The sequence below is a fragment of the Dasypus novemcinctus genome, chromosome 1 (assembly GCF_030445035.2).
Source record: "Dasypus novemcinctus isolate mDasNov1 chromosome 1, mDasNov1.1.hap2, whole genome shotgun sequence".
Taxonomy (NCBI): Eukaryota; Metazoa; Chordata; class Mammalia; order Cingulata; family Dasypodidae; genus Dasypus; species Dasypus novemcinctus.
The window spans coordinates 53,447,072-53,472,716 of NC_080673.1; the positions used below are offsets into that span (position 1 = coordinate 53,447,072).

The window sequence follows — 25,645 nt, forward strand, 5'->3', positions numbered from 1 at the left end:
CTAGAGCAGGGAAAGTTCGAATGAAGTAAGCATCTCAAATTAATTAGCAAGTTACATCAACTTATTAAGGCATAGGGAACTTCCAAAGGGGAAATACCAATAATTGGTTGCCATTTACCTTCCTTATTCTAAAGGAGGGTCTTAACAAGTAGAGAATAATCATACATCATTTATTTTAACATTTTAATCTATTTTTGATAGGTTTTCTCTATTGGACCAAAACCAGCTTATTTTCAATTACAGTTTAAATTGCAACTTTTGCAGAGTATTCTGTTGTTTTGGAAAATTCCAAAGTTTCCGTCGCTTCTTCTGGCAAGCCAATGTGGGTGGCCAATTTATTTCAGTTAACAATGGAAATAAGTAGTGTTGTAAAGACCTCAGTCTCCCCAAAATATATCTATAAAAGTAATTTAATTTTACTCAAAATTGCCTTAGGTTTTTTCCTTTTGTTTAGTTTAGTTTTTGTTATTTGGGGGTAAGGAGTAGTGCCAAACTGAGAAGTTGCTCCATAAGTTTATCTTGAAAAATAAAGGAACAGAAATAGCAAAGAAGATTTTGAAAGAGAATAATGATTCAGTAACGTGGAATTGCTTTGATAAATAGCAAAACAATAATAATGCAGCAGTGTTATCCAGGAAAATTGGCAATTCTCCCCAAATTGATGTATAAATTTAACACAATCCCTATCAAACTCCTGGCAGACTTTTTTTTGGTAGAAATTTACCAGCTGATTTAAAAATATTTATGGAAATGTAAAAAACCTAGAATAGCCAAAACAGTTTTGAAAAAAGAAGAACAAAGTTGAATGACTTTCAGTACCTGATTTCAAAACTTCCTATAATGCCATAGTTATCAGACAGTGTTTAATTGGCATGAAGATAGACACAGAGATCAGTGAAACATAATTGAGATTTCAGAAATAAATCCGCATATTCATGGTCAGTTGATTTTTGACAAAGATGCCAAAAACAATTTAGTGTGGAGAAGATCTTTTCAACAAATGGTTCTGGGAATTGGATATCATCATGTAAAATATAAAACAAAGCATCACGAAAAGAACTTAGGCCCTAACTTCATAACACTACACAAATGTTAACTCAAAATAAATAGACCCTAGACCTAAATATAAGAAATAAGACCATAAATCTTCTAGAAGAAAATGTAGAAGAAAATTGTGACATTGGAAAGAAATTGTAATTTTATACCCAAACTGTCACTATGACTAAAAGTCACAGAATACAGGTTTGAAATACAAGAACTTAGATATTATGATTCCCTGGAACTCTTCTTGAAGAAATTTTATTTAGAATATGAATGGAGAGATTAGTAAGGGGACCAGAAGTGAGCTTTGAATTAGTTTAATTATAGGACTAAGACTCATACAAATGTCAGGATTATGATTATAGTTTGGGATTAAAGGTAAAAATAATATAACCAAGAAATATTGAGGGAGGACAGGGAAGAGGAGATGATAGTGTACATATGACTTATACATTTTTACAATGAAAGGGTCAATAGATATCATTTAAAATAGACAAATAAAATAAATAAAGTATATGTACATTTAAAAGTAAAAAGGAGTCTCTAAGAAAAAAACCATACAATTAACTAAAATTGAGTGGTAGAAGGGAGAAAGGAGGAGATGAAAAATCAATTTTATCATTGTTAATTGTTGGGACTCAATAGATCCTGCCTATAGAAGTAGATGATTATGTAGTATGTAACATTATAGTAACCTCTAGAGTAAAAATACAAATCTTCCAAATTTTTAGAAGAAAAATGAACAAGGAAAAGAAAGTACAGACTATATAAAGATTTTTAAAAAGATATAAAAATCAGAAAGAATAAATTGAATATGAAACTAGAACTAAGACCAAAAGTACCTTTCATATCAAGTTCCGTAAATACTGGGACAGGGCATGTTTTAAAGGTAGTGAAATGCCTGGAAGGAAGTGGTTGAGCTCTAGACTGGTCAAACCAAGGACATGCATGTAAAATTGCATGTGAAATTACAATGTACATTCATTTTTTCAGCAAATTTTTATTAAACACTGAATTTGTTTCCTAGGGGGAAAACAACTCAACCTAAGTGCCAACTGCATGCCAGGAAATGTGTATGCAGAAGAAAACAAGATATAGTTACTGCTTTCAAAGATTTTTAGTCTAATAGAATATTTAGATAAGTAAATCATATAATATGATAAATACCGGGAAGCTGTGGAGTACATAGCCCTCTATCCTCACTTTCTTACCTCTACTATACATCTAAACCTTTTGTGGAGCCCTTGCAAGGCAGCACACCAGATATTCATTTAGCCACCAAACAATACTCTGGTACAAAATTATTATTTATTTTTATTTCCATTCTGAAAATGAGGAAATTGAAACTTAGAATGGTAACTTACAAAATTACACATGTAAGAAAGTGGCAGAACTAGGTTTCAAACCCGTCTGACTAGAACAAATCCACTCTTCATTGCCGCATGCAGGTCTGTGTGTAATTCTTCACTTAACATAATGTCAAATGAGTCCATTCCTTGCTGTATTTATAAATCAAAGCTAATTGGTCCTAAATTAGAAACTGAAGTACTTGTGTGGATGAGATTAAATTCGGATAAAGAGACTCTTCCGAAGAGGATTCAGATTGAAATTTACATAGTATTATTTAGGAAAGAAACAGATCATCTCTGGTTTGGCTAACATCAGACTCTGAAAATGAAAACTAACAGCAAATACCTTCAGTGAATTTGAACTAAACATAAAATTATTACCTCATAAAAATTTGCTGCCAATTATTCTTGTTGTGAAAGTACTTTCAAAGTTCAAGCTAATATAACTTAGTCGTTGGAAGCAATGAAGGTGCTAATGACTCTTTTTTTTTTCCAGTTAGAAGATGATATTGTAGCTAAAAAGAAGTACTTCACAAAAATAACTGATTTCATGCATAATATTACTTCAAATAATTGGTTATTTATTGAGTTTTCAGTTGCTGGATTCATAGGTAAGCAAATGACCTATTTAATTGAATCAAGCTTTTTAGCACACAATAATCTTAACATTTCTTAAGAATTTATCAGTTTGTTATTAAATGGAAAAGTGTGATGTGATTTCTATGCAGATACTATTATTTTAATACTAAAATCAGATTTGAGCATCTGAATTTCAAATAATATATTTTTATTAATTTTATTGTGATAAAATATGTAACAAAATTTGCATTTTTACCATTTTTAAGTGTGTAATTCAGTGGCATCAGTTATTTTCACAATGCTGTGCAACAATCACCACCATCCATTTCCAGAACTTTTCATCATACTAAATAGAAAATCTGTCCCATTATGCAAGAACTTCCCATTTCCCTTCCCCCTCTCCCAGTCCCTAACCTCTAATCTACTTTCTGTCTCTATGAATTTGCCTATTTTAGATACTGCATATAAGTTAAGTCCATCAGATAATGTATTTTTAATATTTAATATTTTTTGCTTTTTAAAAATTAGTTTTATTTAATAACACTCCAGAACCACCAAACAAAAATTCCCTTACTCTCTATTTCCCCTCCCATGATAACTTCTAATCTACTTTCTGTCTCTGAGAATTTATTTTTAGACATCTCTTATAAGTGACATCACACCATATTTGTCCTTCTGCATCTTAATTATTTCACTGAGCATAATGTTTTCAAAGTTCTTCCAAAAATAAAAAAAGAATCACCGTTTGCAAGGAGCTGGTGTACCTCAGCAGTTGAGAACACGTTTCACATGAACGAGGTCCCCCCAGGTTCAATCCCTGTACTTACTTAAAAAAAAAATCACTGTTTGGGAGTGGGAGGGAGCCAAGTCTGGCCACACACTCGAGCTCAGTGTGAGTGCAGGTACAGATGGAGTAAACTGGAGCAATTAGTGAAAGACGGAGGGAAAACAACTCAAACTTACTGAGCGCCTACGATGTGTCAGGTTTTCTATATGTCTGTGTTCTCTCATTACAAGCTTAAATAAATACTAGTAGGAAAAAAAAAGGTCCTTTCATGTTGCAGCATGGAATAATATAGGCAAATAATATTCCTTGTGTGTATATACAACATTTTGTTTATCCACTTACTTGTCGATAGACACTTGAGTTGTTTCTATGTTTTGGTTTTTGTGAATAATTCTGCTATAAACATTAGTGTACAAATATTTGTTTGATATTCTGTTTTTCATTTCTTCAGGTATATGTCTAGAAATGGAATTACTGGGTCATGGCAATTGTATATTTACCTTTGCCCATTTTTAAAATTGGGTTGTTTGTCTTTTTGTTGTTGTGTTTATATATTTTGGATATTGAGCCTTTATCAGATATGTGGTATATTAGTCAGCTAAAGCGGTGCTGATGCAAAATACCAGAAATCTGTTGGCTTTTATAAAGGGTGTTATTTGGGGGTAGAAGCTTATAGTTACCAGGCTGTAAAGCGTAAGTTACTTCCCTCACCAAAGTCTGTTGCCACATATTGGAGCAAGATGGCTGCCGACATCTGTCAGGGTTCAGGCTTCCTCTTCCTCTCAAGGCTTCATGATTCCAGCTTCTTCCAATATCAGCTGTAGGCTGGGATAAGTCTCCTTTCTCTCCTGGGGCTCATTTCTCTCTGGGCTCAGCTGCTTTGCTCGCTCCTCAAAGCCAGCTGTAAACATTCAGGTGAACTCTCGTCTGTCTCTCTTCCCAGGGCCTCTGCAGTGTCTAATGGAGCCTTCTCTCTTTCCTCACATATGTGTTTCTCTGTGTTTTTACTTCCCGGGTTTCCAACACTAAAACTCCAAACTCTGTTCTCTGCCGTGTCTTTTCTACTGACATGGCCCAGTCAAAGCCTTAATCATTATTTAATCAAGTAAAAGTGAAACCTCAGAATCCAGTATAATTTAATATGCCCAGAGAGAGATAGACCAGTTTACAAACATAATCCAATATCTATTTTCAGAATATATAAACAATATCAAACTACCACATGTGATTTACAGCTATTTTCTCCTATTCTCTAGGGTTTTTTTCCCACTTTCTTTACAAAGCCTTTTGATGCACAAAAGTTTTTTATTTTAATGAGGTTGAATATATCTATTGCTTCTTTTGTTGCTGATGTTTTTAGTGCCATATCTAAGAATCCATTGCTGAATCTCAGGTCATGGCATATTCTCCCTAGCTTATCTTCTCCAGTTTTTATAGTTTTAGGTTTAATATTTAGGTTCTTGACCCAGTTTGAGTTAAATTTTGATATGGTGTGAGGTAAGCGTACAACATCATTCTTTTACATGTAGATAGCCAGTTTTCCCAACACCATTTGTTGAAGAGACTATTCTTTCCCCATTGCATATACTTAGCACCCTAGACAAAAGTCAGCTGGAGAAGGAGGTATGGGTCTGTTTCTGGACTTTCAGTTCTGTTCCATTTGTCTGTATGTCTATCTTTATGTAGTTACTACACTGTTTTGATAATTTTGAAATCAAGAAGTGTGAGTCCTCCAACTTTGTTCTTTTTAAAAATTGTTTTGGCTATTGGTGCCCCCTTGCAGTTCCATATGAATCTAAAAATTAGCTTTTACATTTCTTAAAAAAAAAGAAAAATGCTGCTGAAACTTTTATGGACATTGCATTGAATTTGTAGATCACTTTGGGTAAATTAACATCTTAACAATATCATTTTCTAATCCATGAATATGAGGTGTCTTGCAATTTATTTAGGTCTACTTAAATTTCTTTAAACAGTTTTCAGTGTATAACTCTTTTTTTTTTTAAGATTTATTTTTTATTTATTTCTCTTCCCTTACACTCCCCCTGCCCCCACCCAGTTGTCTGCTCTCTGTGTCCATTCGCTGTGTGTTCCTCTGTGACTGCTTCCATCCTTATCAGCGGCACCAGGAATCTATGTTTCTTTTTGTTGCGTCATCTTGTTGTGTCAGCTCTCGTGTGTGCAGCACCATTTTGGGGCAGGCTACACTTTCTTTTGCACTGGGAGGCTCTCCTTACTGGGCGCACTCCTTGTACGTGGGGCTCCCCTACGTGGAGGGACACCTCTGCATGGCATGGCACACCTTGTGCGCATCAGCACTGCGCATGGGCCAGCTCCACACGGGTCAAGGAGGCCCGGGGTTTGAACCACAGACCTCCCATGTGGTAGGCAGACGTCCGATCCATTGGGCCAAGTCCGCTTCCCTAGTGTGTAAGTCTTTTATAACCTTGATTGAATTCAGTCGTAGCTAATTCATTCTTTCAGATGCTATTATAAATGGAAATCTTAATTTTTTCTTCTGTTTGTTCATTGACAGTATATAGAAACATGATTTATATTTGTGCATTGATCTTACTTATACCCTAGCACTTTGCTATAATATACATATATTATAAAAACATAAAATAGCTGCCACTTATTAAATGCTTGGTATAAGTCTGACACACATGTTGGCTCAGGGACTGATATGCACTTTTCTCTATTTTATGTAGAATTCTGAGACTTGTACAATTAAAGTTGTAGAGAAAGGAATTTAACTGAAGACTATTTGTATGCAAATAGTCTTTCAGGCTGGATTTACCTAAAGGCTATAGTTTCAACCTTGAATTTTAGCTCATACTTCTTTTGCTTGGTTGGTTTTTGTTTGCTTGCTTGCTTGCTTGTTTTTGTTTGTTTCTTTATTAGAGAATATGGATATACAGAAAAATCACGCATAAATACAGGGTTCTCTTATACCAACCTATTATTAACCCCTGGCATTAGTGTGGTACATTTGTTTCAATTGATGAAAGTACATTTTTATAATAGTTCTATAGTAAATAGCTCATGACTTGTAATGAGTTTATTTATTGCTTAGTTGTCAAGTTTGATTTCCTATAACAATCTCTAGATTAAGTGAACAAATGCAATTACTATTAACGGGTATTTTACAAGTTTTGTGGTCATCACAATCCTCATGGTTGAAGTTACATTACATTTCAGGGAATTAAATAACAGATATCTTTATAATAAAGAAAGTAAGTGGGTTCTTGCACTTTTTGGTAACTATTGACTATCAGAACTGTTATTTGTGATAACAAAAAACAAAGCCTTTTTAAATTTAAGCTTATATATGTCTTTTGTCTCATCTATGTAGTGCTCCTCGTTCAATGTGTTCTTACAGTGACTGGAACTTTAATAGCCTCTATCCTTCTCTTACTTGACTTTGTTGCAAAAGACAATAGCTGACACAATACTTTAAATTTCATAGTACATTTATCAACAAGATCAATTCCTCTCAAAGCAAGTACTTATGTTATCTATAATCATCAAATATTTATGTTATCTATAATTTTTCTTCTGATTTTAATCAAGGCTAAGCAAAATCCTTCAGGGCTTTAAAATAATAGTCTACACTATTTTACAAGAAAGTTTGTGGAAGAAAATTGAAACACCCGCAATTACCTTTCCACAATATAATCACTTCTGTAATTTAGTTGCCTTCATGTCTCTATTTAGCTAATATAGTATAAGTCATTTGTGCTAAGCACTCTTTTAGACACTAGGAATACAACAGTAAGTAATGCAGGTAGAGTGCTTGCCCTCACAAAACTTATATTCTAAGGGGGATTACTAAAGTATCAAACCAAATGAGATATATTGAGTGTTTGGATATCTATGGTAAAAGGAGATATGGTAAAAGGGGATGGATTCAGGATATATTATAATTTAGAGCCAGTAGGATTTGCTGATTAATTAACAGTAAGGAGTAAGGGAAAGAGGAATCAAGGATAAGCACTAGGTCATGTATATAATTTTGTGTTCTTCAGGACTTAGTGTAGGTTCCAGAAAGTATTTCCTGAACATTTCTTCATCTTTCATGGGTTATATTCCACTTCATGTACTCCCAGAATATCTTGAGCTTATACCTAGCACAGTACTCATCACATTAGATTGTAATTATACATCTGTGTGTGTGTCTTAAATACTAGTCTGTATATTTCATCGTAATTCCCAGGGCATTGCAGAGTCGCTAGAATACAGTAGGCATTCATTTGTTGAATAACTGACTAGTAAATCCTACTTCATTCACACATTGTAAAAATTTTCCCATATTTTCACAAAGATTGGCTAGCTATCCTATTAATTGCTACATAATACTCCACACAGTATAGGTTCCATAATTACTTAACCATTGAATTTACATTTATGTTCAAACTTCTTCCAGATTTTAGATGCCATCTTTAGGATTTATTCTGAGAAGAAATATTACTGCCAAGCTGATTTCAGGAAGTATTGCGCCCATTTACATTGCTAAGAACAATGAGTTAAGGGAACCACTTGTCCCAGCACTAGGGCTATAGCCAGTACAATGTTTCAAAGTGTGGCTGATCAATAGGCAGAAAATACTGGCGTAGTTTTAACATATTTTAATTGGTGATTACTAAAGTTAAATATCTTACTGTTTACCAGTTATGAGTCCTTTGTCTCTTTAATTATTGAGTGAATGGTGGGGATTTTATTCATTTTACATCCATTTTTGAAATTTTATATAAAAAGGAATATATTAATTTTCTATCTGCCTTCTTAGGAAGAGATTTACCCTGGTCTTTTCTATGTCTTCTAATTTTGGTTACATATTATTGTATTTCTACCATAAATGTTTTAGATTTTTTACATAGAGAAATATGTTGATCATTTTCTTGATGACACCGTCCATCACATGTAAGATTAGAATGTCACTTAAGAGGTATGAAAAATGTTCAGTTACATTGCCTTTAGTTTTTATTTGGTTTAAACTTATAACCATAGCTGTTGAAATCATCTGGGGGCTTTTTGTGACTAAGCTTGAATTCATATTCCTGAAGTAAAATAGAGAAAGAAGAAATTGAGCAAATATAGCATACTAATTAAGAGTGTGAGCTCTCTCCTTCTGTTTGATTCTGACCTCTGCCACTTCAGGAGCTGTGTGACTAAGCCCCAATTTCCCAACTTCAAAGTAGGGATAAGAATCCACCAATTCTATTCTATTGGCAGCAGAAAAAGAAAAAGTAGAAAAAGAATAGTAGAGCAGTGCTGATAGGTGATGCTTATCATTGCTCTATACTGTGTAATGTAATCTCTTTCAGTTATCTATGGCTGTATAACAAACATCCCCTAAATTTAGCTGCATAAACCACAACTTATCATATTATATCATGGGTCTGTGAGTTTACTGGGCTCTGCTGGGCAGTTCTCACTTTGGGTCTCTCAGATCATTGCAATCAGGTAGCAGCTGGGGCTGGAGTCAGTTGAAGACTCACTAGGGCTGGACATCCTAGACAGCTCATTCACATGCTGTGGTAGATGCTGATGGTCCACTAGGAGCTTCGCTCTGGCTGTCAACCATGTGCTTACATATGTTGGCTGGGTCCGTGTTGCTTGGTGCCCTAACATCATGGCAGCTGCTGGTAGTTCTTTATCTTACAAGGCAGCCCAGGGCTTTCTCACTCAGGTCAACTGCCAGATGTGGAATAAGATGGTGGGTGATCGCTCCCTTTTCTCTGCCTTCCCCTCCAGGCTGAACCGTCTTCCGGAGCTCAGCTGAGGGTAACCATGTATAGGGCTTGTCTCTTAGCAGGCCTCTTCTCTCAGGCTCAGCTGCACTGCTTTCTTCCCAATTTCAGCTGTAAACTATCAGGCAAATGGTTCATCTTTCCCTGTGGCCTCAGCTTCTTGAGCCTCTCCTTTCTGTCACATGGCAGGATCAGAACTGGCAGAGCTCTCTTTTCTGGTGTATCTCCATTTTTTATTGGACCCACCAAGAGGGCAGAGAATCAACCTAAGTCATGCCTCACTGAAGTAGTCTAATTGAAAAGGTCTCACACCCACAGGAATGGACCAGCTCACAAACATAATATTTCTTCTTTGAGGATTCATAAAGTAATTTCAACAGCCATACTCCATCCTCTGAATCCCAAAAAATATATTATATGTTGCAGAAAACCTTAAGTCATTTCGGTAGCAATGCTAAGTACAAAATCACATCAAAATCAGTTATAGGAATACAGTTTGTCTTAGGTCAAGTACCCCTCTGTAGACCTGTGACACTTAAAAAAACAAGTTATCTGCTTCCAATATACAAAGGAGAGACAGGCTTAGGATAAACATTTACATTACCATAGGAGAGATTGGGAGGGAAATGTGCCACAGATCCCCAACAGTTCTGAAAAATTACAGGGCATACTCCATTAGATCCACCTATAAAATGAATCACCCTTAAAATGATGGTTTCTTCTTTACCTCAGGACTTCATGGAGGCCCATCCTCTCCACAACCTTAACCAGTGGCCATTTTCTCAGTTTCCCCCTCATCAAGCATCTGGGGGGCAACCAAGCTCCAGACCTCACCCTCCAAGAACTTGGGCTGATGACCATACTTTCCCCAATATCTAGGAAACAGTCTCAAACACTTAGTTTACAGTGAGTTGGCAGCAACATTCTCTCATCTGTGGCATACAGCCCCAACCCTCTCAGAAAGGTGGGGTGGCAACTTGACTCTTCCTAATCTATGGAGACCAGACTCAATACCCTTGGAGCAGTGAGGTGGCAACCTACCTCTCCCCAGCCTATGGAGAACAGGCCCAACCCCTCAAAGAAGTGGGGTGGTAACCTAATTCTCCCTAACCACCAGGAAATGCCCTCCACCCTGTCAGTAGCCTGGGGTGGCCAAACTCTCCATAAACAAGGGGCTGAAACATCCACCCTCCTTAAATGTTGGGGCACACTCACCCTCTCCATATACATGGGTGGGGACCCTCTCTTGGCCCGAAGAGCAGTCTTAATTCCATACCTTAGCTTCCATGATTTTCCTCTTGAAGCCATTTTCCCTTCAATCTCTCCCCTCCGTGTCCCTTTTAGACCAGGCTGGCAGAGGTTTCATTCATCCAGATCTCACAAAAAAACTTGTTGGCTTAAGATGCAGGAAATAGGAGTCCAAGCCATCAGGCAGTAAGACTTTCCACAAGTCCTTCCTGAATAACTACATTCTCAATTCTGATGTACAAGTTCCAAATTATGTTAAGTTTTCACATGGGCTATACTCTTGGGGCTTATTTTCTAGAAGCTTGGAATGTCCAAGATCAGTCTCTAGTTTCTTTGTGCCCAGCAATTCTAAGTTTATCTCTTTCCTCTTCCATTTTGCTCTAAGTTACAAGAAGATACCAGACCACATTTTCCACATTTATCATGAAAATCTCCTTAGCTAAATGTCCCAACTCATCATTTTCAAATTCTGCCTTCCAGCTAACATCAGGAGGCAATTTTGCTAAGTTCTCTGCAACTTTAAAACACTAATCATCTTTCTTCCAGTTTCCAATAATAGTTTCATCATTTTTTTCTAAGGCTTCACTGGAAATAACTTTAGGGTTCATATTTCTACCAATAATCTCTTCGAAGCAGTCTAGGCCTTTTTATCAAGCATCTCACAATTTCTCAAAAAAAAAAAAAAAGATACCCATTACCCATTTTTAAAACCATTACAGCATTTTTGGTAATTGTAAGAAGCACAACCTCCTCCCATTACCAATTTCTAAATTAGTTTGCCACATAGCTGCCAATGCAAATTACAAGAAATGGGTGGGTTTTATAAAGGGGATGTACTAATTAGCCAAAGGGGTGGTGATGCAAAATACCAGAAATCTGCTGGCTTTTATAAAGGGTATTTATTTGGGATAGAAGCTTACAGTTAACAGGCCATAAAGCACAAATTACCTCCCTCACCAAAATTTATTGCCATGTGTTGGAGCAAGATGGCTGCTGACATCTGTAAGGGTTCAGGCTTCCTGGGTAACTCTCTTCCCAGGGCTTGCCTCTCTCTGGGCTCAGCTGCTCTGGTCTCTCCACAAGGCCAGCTGTAGACTATTAGGTGAACAGCTTGTTTCTCTTCCTGGGGCCTTCTCTCTTTCCTTACAATCAAGCTCCTCTGTATGTTTACTTCCTGGGGCTCCAGCTCAAGACTCCAGTATCAAAACTCCAACCTCCCTTCTCTGCAGTACAGTTTCTCTGTGAGTCCCCGCTCCTTGGTTTGGTTGCCCCAACGTCCTACTGACATGGCCCAGTCAAAGCCTTAGTCATTTTTAATCAAGTAAAAGTAAAACTGCTGAACCCAATACAGTCTAATACACCCAGAGAAAAAGACCAATTTGCAAACATAATCCAATATTTCCTTTTGGAATTCATCAATAATATCAAACTGCTACAGGGGATTTATTTGCATAAAAGCTTACAGTTCCAATGCCATTGAAAGTCCGACTCAAGGCACCATAAGAGGTGTTTCTCACCCAAGTCAGCTGCCATGTGTTGAAGCAAGATGGTGGGAGATCTCTGCCTGGTCTCAGCCTTTCCCTCCAGGCTGTATCATCTCCCAGAGCTCAGCTAAGGTTAACCAAGCATAGGGCTTTTCTCTTACTGAGCCTTTTCTCCTTCCAGCTCAGCTATAGGCAAAACTGGAGTCTTTCCTTTCACATGGCAGAATCAAACATGGCAGTTCTCTTTTTTTCATATCTGTCCATGTGAGTCTGTTTTTTATTGGGCCCAGCAAGAGGGTGGAGACTCAACCTGAGTCATGCCTCCCTCAGATGTAGTCCAATTGAAAGAAGATCTCATACCCACAGGAACAGCCCACAAACATTATCTTTCTCTTTTAAGATTCATGAAATAATTTCAAACTGCTACAACCTATAATTACCTATTTTCATCATGAAATCATTTCCTTTAGTTACTATATAAATGCAAGCCAAAAAGTTCAAATATACCTGCACATATAACTAAGTGGCCCCATGCAGACCCAATTCCTAGTGAAGAATTGTACATGTTTCCATCCTACTTTCATGGTTTTGAATGGTTAGAGGTAAGTTCACATTATTTTAAAGTGAACATTTATCTGAATCTTATTATTCCTTCAACTTAATTTTAAAATTAAAGATGCAATACTATAGAAAAAAGTTGGACCTAATGAAATCATACTTTAAAATACAATAAATCTTAAAATCATAAGCATAAAAGAAAAAAATCTGATAAAATTTTAAATATTAAATAATACTTTATTTTAATCAACATTAAGTACTAAAAGTAAAATTATAGTAGTTTGGTAAAGTTCTACAATAGCAAGTTACAAATCAGTTTTTACAAAAGTAGTACAAGTGGTATACTTCCCATTTTATTTACTTATCTTTCACTTGTTTTAGATAATTAATTCTCAGTAGTGATAAAAAATTTGATTACCTGAGAGTATTCATTATTCTAAACTTGCTTTACACTCTTTTCCCCCAGAAATGGTAATCCTTAATACTTAAGCAAGCACACTTTTCTTTATCATCCTCCAATTTCATTAAGCTGTAAACCTTATTTTGGATGTATAGGATATTTAAATTTTTAAATACATTCTGTACTTTCACAATTTAGTGGAATGTACAAACAACACAATTGAGGCTTATGTTTTATTATTTATAAGTGTGAATACTGAAGAGTTATTTGGATTTACTTACTTTTTCTCCATAGGAAAACTGTTCAGATCTGAGGACTTAACTGAATTTGTACGTTTTTTCTTAATGTTCTACAAAAAAAAACCCATAGACAATCTCTTGGAAGACATGTTTTACATGAAGATGTGTAACCTAGGAGACTCTCTTGTGAGTATTTATTTACTCTATGAATGCCAAATACATTAGGAAAATACTTTATGTAGAATCTGATTACCTAAAATTTGTTTACTAAACTAAATCTAATGGGTACATCAAATTTTCTAAATTCCCATGTCTTAAATTTTGACTGACACTTTTACCTAGTAAATGAAGTAATGAGGGGGAAAAAAAGTGAAATAATATGAGGTAATCAGGCTATAACTAAGCTACTTATTCTAGTAGAATAGTTTTCTTTCAAGAGAGAAACATGCCCTCAAAAATTGGAGATTTTTATTTCTACTTTCCAATCTGCATGCCTTTTTTTCTTAATTGCACTGAATTGGACTTCCAGTACAGTGTTGAGTAGGAGTAATAAGAATGGACATCATTGCATTGTTCCCAATCTTAGGGAAAAGCATTCAGTCTTTCACTATTAAATATGAACTTAGCTGTAAGATCTCTTCTATATATGCTCTTTCTCATAACAGGGAAGTCCCCTTCTATTCCTGGTTTGCTGAGAGTTTTTATCATGAATGGATGTTGAGTTCTGCGAAGGCATTTTCTGCATCAATTGATATTAACATGTGGTTTTCTTCTTAAGACTCTTAAAGAAGTCTAAATTGGTAGATCACATTATATGATTTTCAAATATTAAGCCAGTGTAGTATCTGTAGGATAAACAATCAATATGCTTTATATATTTTTTTTTCCTGGATACAAATCACTATTATTTTGCATCTATATCCATTAGGATTTGACTTTGATTTTCTTTCTCCCCTGCCCCGCCCCTTTCCTCAGTTGGTTTTTGTGTCAGGATAATGCTGGTCTCATAAAATGACTTGGAAAGTGTCCCATTCTCTTCTGTTTTCTAGAAGATGTGTTGAATTGGTTTTATTTCTTGTTTAAATGCTTGATAGATTTCACCATTGAAACCATATGGATCTGGGGATATCTTTTTCAGAAGATTTTTCACATGGATTTAATTTCTTCAGTTGTCTATTTTATGTTGGGTCAGTTTTGATAGTTTGTGGGTTTTGATGAATTGGTTCATTTTATTTAAGTTGCAGAACTCGTGTGTGGAATTGTTCATCATGTGCCCTTATTATTCTTTTATATGTGAAGTATTTCATGATATTCTGTCTTTAATTCAAAAGAGTCATTTATGTCATCTTTCCTACGTTGTCAGTCTTGTTAGAGATTTATTAATTTTATTGCTCTTTTAAAAGAACCAGCTTTTGGTTTCATTAATCTTCTCTATTGCTTTTATGTGTTCAATTTTTTTCTGCTATTATTATTATTATTTTCTTCCTTATGCTTGCTTTGGGTTTATTTTGCTCTTTTCTCTAGTTTCTTAAGGTGGGAGCTGAGATTATTAATTTGAGAGCCTCTTTTCTCAAAGATTTAATTCTTTGTATTTCTCTCTAAGTAGCAGTAGCTACAGCTCAGATACATTGTACATTCATTTTCATTCAATTCAAAGTATTTTCTAGTTGCCTTTGAAACTTCCACTTTCACCCATGGCTTATTCAGAAGTGTGTTGTTTAATTTCAAAATGCTTGAAGATTTCTGAGTTATGTTATTTCTTTCTTTCTTTTCTCTCTTTCTTTCTTTCTTTTTAATATATCTCTATTAAATTTTGAACTTACAAAATAATCATGCACATGTGTGGAATTCCCGTACAATACCCATCCACCAACACAGTACATTGTTGTAGAATGCTTGCTACAAATTGTTACCATCAACTATGTTCTATAGCATACATTTGTTATATTTTTAACATACAGCCCCATTATTTACACAGTACATCTTTGGCATTGATGCAAGAATATTACAGTATTACAGTTGACTACAGTCCATAAGTTACATTAGTTATATTTTTCCCAAGCTTCTCCACATTCTCACCACCTTGCAATAGTGATGTACATTTGTTCTAGTTCATAGAAGGGCATTCTTATATTTGTACTATTAATCTACAATTCTCATCCACCTCTGGGTTCACTATGTTATTCAGTCCCTATATTATTCTCTAGCTTTCCTTCAATTGACATTTATATCCCTAGACTACCCTTTTTACTTACAATCCCATTTATAAACCAGTTGTGTTAGTTCTACTCACTATAATGTGTCACCATCAACTCTATCCATTTCTACACATTTACAGTTGAGTTAATTAAAACTTAGATATACATTACGCATCGATATCCCTTCTCAGCCCTCTTCTTAGCTCCTTATAACCTATACTCTTTTTGCCAGTACCATGCAGTTCTTACCACTGTAGCTAAGTAGTGATTTAAAGTCCGGAAATGAGAGTCCTCCAACTTCACTCTTCCTTCGTAAGATGTTTCAGGCTATCCCAGTCCTCTTGCCCTTACAAATAAATTTGATAATTGTGTTTTCCATTTCTTTAAAAAATGCTGGTGGAATTTTTATTGGGATTTCATTGCTTCTCTAGATCAGTTTGGGTGGAATTGACATCTTAATGGTATTTAGTTTTCGAAACCATGAGTACAGAATGCCCTTCCAGTAATTTAGGTCTTTTAAAAATTACTTTTCAGAATGCATTGTAGTTTTCTGAATACAAGTGCTTTATATTCTTGGTTAGGTTTATTCCTAAATACTTGATTCTTTTACTCACTATTATACATGGGATTTTTTCCTAGCTTCCTCCTCAGATTGTGCATTACTAGTGTATAGAAACACTATGGATTTTTGATCTTGTATCCTGCCACTCTGCTGAAATAGTTTATTAGCTTTAGCAACTTTGTTGTAGATTTTTCAGGACTTTCTAGGTATAGGATCATATCATCTGTGAATAGCTAAAGTTTATTTCTTCCTTTCAAATATGGATGCCTTTTATTTCTTTTTCCTGCCTGATTGCTCTAGCTAGAACTTTAGCATTATATTGAACAACAGTGGTGACAGTGGGCATCCTTGTCTTGTTCCCAATTTCAGTGGGAAAGCTTTCAGTCTTTCACCATTGAGTACAGTGTTAGCTGTGGATTTTTTATATACAGCCTTTTTCATGTTGAGGAAATTTCATTCAATTCCTGTCTTTGGCAGTATTTATCAAGAAAGGATGCTGTAATTTCTCAAATGCCTTTTCTGCATCAATCAATAGGATCATGTGATTTTTCTTCTTTGATTTAATAATATGTTGTATTATGCTGATTGATTTCCCTGTGTTGAACCACCCTTTCATGGCTGGTATAAAACTCCCTTGAACATGATGAATAATTCTTTTAATGTGTTGTTGGAGTCAATTACCAAGTATTTTGTTGAGGATTTTTGCATCTATATTCATTAAGAAAATAGGCCTATAATTTTATTTTTTCCTAATATCATTGTCTGGCTTTGATATTATGGTGATATTGGCTTCATAGAATGAGTTTGGTAGCATTCCTTCTTCAGTGTTTTGGAAGGTTTTGAGTAAGGTTGGTTTTAAATCTTCTTTGAATGCTTCGTAGAACTCACCTATGAAACCATCTGGTCCTGGTCTTTTCATTTGGGGGAGTTGTTTGATGACTGTTTCAATCCCTTTACTTGTGATTGTTTTGCTGAAGTCTTCCATTTCTTCTAGGGTCAGTGAAGGTTGTTCATATCTTCCTGGGAATTTTTGCATTTCGTCTACATTGTCTAGTGTATTGGTGTGTAGTTGTTCATAGTATCCTCTTGTGATCTCTTTTATGTTTGTGAAGCCAGTAGTAATGTCTGCATTCCCATTTTTTATTTTATTTATCTGCATCTCTTTTTCTTTGTCAGTCTTGCTAAGGGTTTGTCGATTTTGTTAATCTTCTTGAAGAACCAACTTTTAGGTTTTTTGTTTTTTTGTTTTAAATTACAGAAGTCTTTTATTAATAACAAGACAATCATCACATATTTATTATTCCTGTTAAAACATTAGAATTATCTAAATTCTATAACTTTCTAGTAGTTCTTACAAGTAAACTATATCAAGCAATCATAAAAATATGCTTACATTTTAAAATGTGGGAAATAATGACATTAATCTTATATGACAATAGCACTCTAGGAAAAAAAGAAATATGAGAACTTTTGATAATACTTGGGAAAATGGAGAACAAAGATTAAACACACTAAAAATAACTTCTTTATATATACATATATATATTATAAAAAGCACTAAAAATCAATACCTTCTGTATATATACATATATATGTGTATGTGTGAACAAGAATGCTTACTCCCAAACATTTTTAACTTGAAAAAAAATTTGTCACCATACTTTTTTTTGAGCATTTTTTATTATATTTTTGAAGATATCTAGATCACAAAAAAATACTACATTAAAAAAATATAAAAGGTTCCCACATACCCCACACTCCACCCCTCCCCCCAGTTTTTAAAAATTCTATTTTTTTTCCATCTTGTTTTTACTTATTTCTGCTCTAATCTTTTGTTTTATTATTCCTTCTGCTTGCTTTTGGAATAGTTTGCTCTTCTTTTTCTAGTTCCTCCAGTTGTGTAGTTAGGTTATTGATTTTAGCTCTTCCTTCTTTTTTTAAATGTAAACATTGAGGGCTATAAATTTCCCTCTCAGCAACATCTTTGCTGCATCCTATAGGTTTTGATATGCTGTGTTCTTATTTTCAGTTGTCTCAAGATATTTATTGGTTTCTCTCACAATTTCTTCATTGACTCATTTATTATTTAAGAGTTTGCTGGAAAAAAAACAATTAAAGAAACAGTATAAATAGAAAAAAGAGGGTGTTGTTTAATCTACATATATTTGTGAATTTTCCCTTTTTCTGCCTGCTGTTGGTTTCCAACTTTACTCCATTATGATCAGAGGAAATGCTTTGTATAACTTTGATCTTGTTGAATTTATTGAGATCTGCTTTATGACCCAACATATTGTCTATCCTGGAGAAAGATCCATGAGCACTTGAGAAGAATGTATCTCTTGCTGTTTTAGGGTGCAGTGTTCTGTATATATCTACCCATATATATGTTTAGTCCATTTATCGTATTATTCAAGCTGTTTCTTTATTGATCCTCTTCCCAGATGTTTTGTCCAATACTGAGGGTAGTGTGTTGAATTCTCCAACTACTGTTGTAGAGACATCTGTTTTCCCCTTCAGTTTTGCCACTGTTTGCCTCATGTAATTTGGGGCATCCTGGTTATGTGTAAATACATTTATGATTTTTATTTCTTCCTGGTGAATTACCCTTTTTATTACTATATAATGTCCTTTCTTGTCTCTTATAACAGTTTTGCTTTTTAAAGTCTATTTCATCTGATGTAAGTATAGGTACTCCAGCTTTTTATTTTTGGTTATTGCATGCATGGAATATATTTTTCCAGACTTTTACTTTCAATCTATTGGTATCTTTGGGTCTAAGGTGAGTCTCTTATAGACAGCATATAGATAGACCATATTTTCTTACCCTTTTTGCCAGTCTTTGTCTTTTGATGGCGAGTTTAATACATTAACACTCAATGTTATTATTGTAAATGCAATTCTTCATCCAGTTTGACCTTTGGGTTTTATCTATCAAAATTTGTTTTTCACCTCTAGTTTTACACCTGTAGTTACTTATACTGGTATAATCTTCATTTCTTGACTCTCTTCCAAGCCTCTCCCTCCTGTCTTTTCTTTTCAGGCTGTAGCACTCCTTTAGTGTTTCCTACAAAGCTGATCTCTTGTTTAAAGTCTCTGTTTATGTTAATCCCTGAATATTACAAACTCCCCCTCGTTTTTGAAAGACATTCTTCTCAGATATAAGACTCTTGGCTGGCAGTTTTTCTCTTGCAGTGTATTAAGTATATCATCATGCCCCTTCCTTCTTTTCTCCATGGTTTTCAATGAGAAATCAACATTTAATCTTATAATGGTGGATCACTCTTGTTGCTTTCAGAATCATCTCTTTATCTCTGATATTTGTCATTTGAATAGTAGGTGTCTCAGAAGTATGTTTATTCAGATTTATTTGGATGGGAGTACGTTATGCTTCTTGGACACAGATACCTATGTCTTTCAATAGGGTTGGGAAGTTTTCTACTCTAATTTCTTCAAATATTCCTTCTGCCTCTTTTCCCTTTTCTTCTCCTTCTGGGACACCCATGACACATGTTTGCATGTTTCTTACTGTTTAGTTCACTGAGACCTTGTTCAATTTTTTCCATTCTTTTCTTCATCTGTTCTTTCTTATGTTTACTTTCTGAGGTCATGTCTTCAAGTTCACTGATCCTTCTGCCTCCTCAAATCTGCTGTTATATGCCTCCAGTGTATTTTTTTACTTTTATTTTCCCAGTGTATTTTTAATTTCATTTATTGCACCTTTCATTCCTGTAAGATCTGCTATTTTTCTATGTATGCTTTCAAATTCTTCTTTATGCTCATCCAGTGTCTTCTTAATATCCTTAATCTCTTTAGCCATCTCTTTGCATTTATTAAGGAGATTTGTTTGAAAATCTATGATTAGTTGTCTCAACCCTTTACGTCATCTGGAGCCTTATCTTATTCCTTTGACTGGGCCATATCTTCCTGTTTCTTGGTATGGATTATAATTTTTTGTTGTTGTCTTGTCACCTAGCTTACTAGATCTATGTATTCTGGATGCAGTTTCTCTCTTTAGGACTTTTTTGCCCTTTCTCTCTTGCTGGTTGTGTAGCAGGAGCTGAATATGTAGTTGGTATTCTAAGCTATGGAGGCTTAAGCTGCCCATGTTGCCCTAGGAACCGAAGAATCTTCTCCAACCTTTCTCTTCTGCCAGAGCCACAGCTATGTGTAGTAATCCAAACTGTGCAGGCCAAGACCATCTGTAGTTTCTCAGAGAAATTGTTGAGGCATCACACCCCTCATCCCCTGCCCAGGAAGGGATGGCACTGCAGATGTGTGCAGCAAACTAAGCTCTGCAGGTCAAAACTGACCACAGTTGACCAGGTAGACTAACATACCTCCAGTCCCCCTCCTCCCTTGGCAGGGGTGGGGATGGACCTTCTGAAGTGCCCAACAATATAATCTATGTGGGCCGAAAGTGCCTGCAGTTACCCTGAAAGGCTGAGGGATTACTGTCACTTCTTCCCTTTAAGGGGTTAGGATGGAAACACAGGCACCCAACAAATAGTCTTTGCAAGCCAAAAGCACATGCATTTGCCCAGAGAGGCTGAGGAAACACCAGCCCCCTTCTATTATATGGGGGCGGGCAGAGGTGGCGCACTCAGTGTGCAACAAACCAGTCCATGTGGGCCAAAAGCATCTATAGTTGTCCAGAGAGGCTGAGGAAACACAGCTCCCCTCCTATGTTATTGGGGTGCAGGGATCGAGCTAAGTTCTCTGAGTATCCAGTCTGTGTGGGCAGTTTCCCAGAAAGGCTGTGAAAACACCAGCCTCCTCTCTCCTATGGGGGGAAGAGAGGGTAGAGACCCAGTTGCTCAGCAAACAAGTTCATTTGGGCTGAAAGCACCTGCAGTTGCCCAGGGAGGCTGAAGAAACACAGCTTTCCTCCTGTCCTATTCGGAGGCAGGAATGGAGTTACAGGAGTCCTAGTATATAGTCTGTGTCAGTGGAAAGCACCTATAGTTGCCCTGAGAGACTGAAGAAACTTTAGCCCTCTCCTATTCTATGTGGGGTGTGGAGAGGGGCAGGGATGGAATCAAAGATACTCAACAAACCAGTCCATGTGAGTGAAAAGCACTTGCAGTTGCCCAGAAAGGCCAAGGAAACACAGCTCCCCTCCTATCCTATTGGGGGAGGTGGGAATGGAGCCCCAGGTGTCCAACTATCCACTCAGTGCTGGTTGAAAGTGCCTGCAGTTGCCAGGAGAGATTGGTGCAGGTCCTGCCAGCTTCCTCCCTGCCAGAGTTGAGGCTGGGTCCTAGGTTAGGGCTGTAACCCAGTCTGGGTGGAAAGAAGCCAGTCCCTACAGTCACTGTGATTTTCAGTCAGCCCTGCTTCCCCTCAAGTCAGGGATGAAGATAAAATAGCACCTAGAGGCCTCTCTTTGACTTAGACAGGTTCCAACTTCAGCTGTTCTTAAGATTATACTTTAGCCAGCCAAATTTGCTAGTCAGCAGTTGAAGTCAGTGATTGACCATCTCTTTCTCCCTCATTTTTGGGAAATAGAACTTCGAACTCCAGCCACGGAATAGCTCCCAAGGCAGCTTGTGCTGCCAGTGGAGGATGAGTACTGGCCTCTGTGGCCTGGAGTTCTCTACTCAGGAATCTTCTCTACAGATGGGCAGTCTCCTCCTTCCATTCTTTCAAGGATATTGCAGGATGCTCTTCTGGTCTACTCGTCCCCCCAAACTGGTGCTTTAGATAGCTCTAGATGGTAACTGCCTGTAAGACGAGCTGACTTCTAGAGCTTCTTACTCTGCCACCATCTTGATTGCTTCTCCTGTAATTGCTTTTTAACTTGATTCCATTTTTTTATGACCAGATATATACATTCTATGATATGAAGGCAGATAGAGTTAAGGGATAGTTTTGACATGGACTATGGAGGCATATAAGATACAAGAATTTTGGGTATGGAAGGAATCATGTGTATTCAGTTTTGGACATGTTGAATTTGGATTCCTCTGAGTTAACCAAATGGAATTGTCCATGAGGTACTTATGTGTGATCAAGTAAATATAGAGACTTCAAGAGATATATCGAGGCTGGAGATGTATATTTGGAAGTCTTCAGCATACATTGTGGTCAGTGAGGCTATGGGAATGGATGACATCTTCCAGGAAAGATTTATTTAGTATATGATTCCACTCTCATTTTCCCCTTACTATTCACTTGCTTTAAATAGGCCTTCTATTTTAAAAATTATTAGTTATAGAAATTTGAGATGTATTTTTTTCAGGATTTTCTATGTATGCAATATCTAACTTCTCAAATAACAATCATAATAATTTCAAGTGTTTGTTTTTAATGAGTGATGTCACAGAACCTCTTTCTTTTATTTTTAAGGAGCTTATTCAAATGCTTTTCCAATAAATACAATATTGACTCTTTGTTTTAATTATATACTTTTTAAATTTTAATAAGAAATCAAGGAGCGTGTAATTAAGTACAGGAATTACTGACTAAGGTAAGAGAAAGACAGAGTAATAAGGCCAAGAAAATATTAAAAACCGTACTTAAGTTATTAGAATAAAAAGAAGGAAGATGAAAGTTATAGGGGGTAAAACTGTTTTTCTAAGTAGAGTTCATGAAAATACATGCTTTAACCAAGACCTACTTTTATATCCTTACTCTTTTGTTGTAATTTTAAGAATAAAAAGCTAAGAATTAAATGTTTTTATTTAAATCTTAAAATACTAGTAAAGAACTATAGCAAAACTAATATAATAAGTATTCTGCCATTAATAAATGCAATAAAAAGGAATGTTTGGGATTTTAACAGAAGATTGTTTTTTCTCTTACTTTTTCCCCAGAGAAAATGTGTACAAAAAAAGAAGCATAGTCGTATTCAGTATTCACCTTCTCTTTTTCAGCATGTGGGTATACATTCATCATTCCCTGGAAGGGAACAATATTACAAAGTAAGATTTTGAAATGTAACTTCAGTAGTATGTAATGTTTCATAAACATGTTATTTAGTAAAGGAGTGTTGAGAACATGAGAAATACTGTAAAATGCAGTTGTTTAAACATAGTCAATCTTGTAACAGAACTGTATATGTTACAAAGATCATGTACAGATTGGACTTTTAAAGACCCAAGATACCTATCATGGTTAGAAAAATCTAGCCTCAGTAAATGTTGCCATACTGTTCCCAGCTGTACAATTCAAATAAGGAGACTTAAAAAGCATTTTGAAAATCTTAACAATATTATGTTAGTCTAAAAATTAAAATTATACAACAAAAATATTAATTCAAAAATACAGTATTCCTATTATCTAATTGAAATGTATTAAGGTGTTTATTTCAGCTTACTTTTTAACAGATGAAGGCTAATTGAGCGTTGTTTGATTTTTAGTGATCCTAAATTTTTACATTATTTTTGGAAACAATATTACTTATAATTGACTTAGCACTTTGGTAGCAAAGAAGAAACAAAGACTTCAGTGTCCAAACGTATAGTTTTTTAGTTATAGTGGCCTAAGGGGTGTTCATGATATTGGGCCTTCTTCATCTGTAAAATGAAGAGGTTAACTTACATGTTCATTAAGATTTCTTCCACCTCTAAAATGCTATTAACTCTCAACCTTCCTAGTTTCTTCACATAACAAAGTAAATTATTGTTTTAGTCCTTTGTCAATTGCAATGAGAAAAATGTACTTATTCATCCATCAGTTCATCCATCATTCATAATCTGCCTCTTCCTTCCATTTCTGTGTATTCTAGTGTGCACACCTGAACAGTACCTGTAACACAGTCTGAACTTACTAATAAATGTTCACTATTAGCTATCAGGCAAGGTTAAATTCATGGTTGAAAGCATTTATTAAACAAGACAAGAAAGTGCCCAGATAATGAAAATTTAAATATCATGAATCTTTATGCAAAAAATAACACCAAGAAAATACATAAAACAAAGTTACAGGTAACATGAAAAGAAACTGGTCTATAGCAGTCTATTTTTTGGTGCTATTATAAATGGAATTCTTTTCTTCTGTTATGAATATATTTTGCCAAAGATATTTTAAGAATTTTAAACTAACTTTGTAAGCACATGATGAATTTAGTAGACTACACATTAAAAATATTGACTATGAATAATTTAACTTCCAAATTGATACACAAAAAAAGTACCCACAGATACCTACATACACAAATAATAAAACCTACAAATTCATTTGATCTTGTGAAATAGCAGAACTACTACATGGCACAACTTGAAAGAGTTACCATTCACATTCTAAAGTGTGAGAATATTGATTCATTAATTCATTCAAGAAATATTTATTTAGCATGCATTATGTTTTAGGCACTTAGGACACAAAACAGAACACAACAGATAAAAACTCTATGTTCTAGTTCTAATTTAATAATGACATACTACCTTCTGAGTATTTGTTCTGTAGCCCATTTTATACTATATTTACTAGATATATATCTGACATGTTTAAGGATTATTTATTTCCAACTGGGTTTTCTTTATACTGTTCCATAATTTTTCCAATGTAAATGTATTTATTCATATTTTGATGGCATAATCTTTTTTTATGATTCATGCCACATAAAATAAAAAATTTAATAAGATGTCAAATATGATTATATATTAATCATTTTCTGAATTTCTAACAGGATTTCTTTTATTAGGGATTTCATAAATCTAACAGCTTTTTAAAAAATTATCAGAGTCATTCTTTGGAAAAAAGCCATATTAAAGATTAGACCATTTCTTGACTTTCTTCATAGTGGATAAGAGAATGCATCATATATTAAAAAGCAAGTCTTCAATAATAAAATGGTAAGTATAAAAATTAAGATAAACATATATCATAGAATTAATATTATATTATTTTAAATTCTTATATTTTTGTGTATTCTTTTAGTTTTTTATGTGGAATCTTCTCATACTCTCCAATTGTCTATTTTAGAAGAATCTGCCAAGATCTAAACAAATCATAATTTCCTTTTCCCTATTTATCATATTCTATATAAATAAAATGAATTTAAAGACTATAGGTCTAAGACTGAAGCCTTATTCTTGTCAATAGTTGTAACAATATACACAAATCTTTAAAATATGCTAAATGAAAGAAACCAAATGAAAAAGACTACATACTGTATTTTATTTGTGTGAAGCTCTAGAAAAAGCAAAACTATAGTATTGACCTGATACTCATTATGATTATTTCCCTTTCTCTAATGACCAGTGATGATGAATTATCTTTTATCATGCTTGAGATATATATATTTTTTGTGACTTGTCACTTAAGATATTTGCCACTTTTAATAATTAGGGAAAATGGATGTGGCTCAACCAATTGGGCTTCCGTCTACTATATAGGAGGTCCAGGGTTCGGTGCCCACGGCCTCCTGGTGAGGACAAGCTGGCCCACATGGTGAACTGACCCATGTGGAGTGCTGGTCCACATGGAAATGCAGCCCCACGTAGA

At 35.1% G+C, this 25,645-nt stretch overlaps 1 protein-coding gene across 2 annotated transcripts in view; it reads left to right on the forward strand.

Moving 5' to 3' along the window:
* MGAT4D (MGAT4 family member D) overlaps window positions 1–24,993 on the forward strand; it is an 80,619-nt gene extending 55,626 nt beyond the window's left edge. Inside the window, exons 8-11 of one of the 2 annotated variants that reach the window (XM_058288918.2) lie at window positions 2,887–3,001; window positions 13,494–13,624; window positions 23,011–23,118; window positions 24,828–24,993. In XM_058288918.2, the coding sequence (XP_058144901.1) occupies window positions 2,887–3,001; window positions 13,494–13,624; window positions 23,011–23,118; window positions 24,828–24,842 (369 nt within the window). In that variant the 3' untranslated portion in view covers window positions 24,843–24,993. The remainder of the gene's footprint in view (window positions 1–2,886; window positions 3,002–13,493; window positions 13,625–23,010; window positions 23,119–24,827) is intronic. The other variant, XM_058288784.2, reaches the window with a different exon arrangement.
* Window positions 24,994–25,645: the final 652 nt, after the last annotated feature.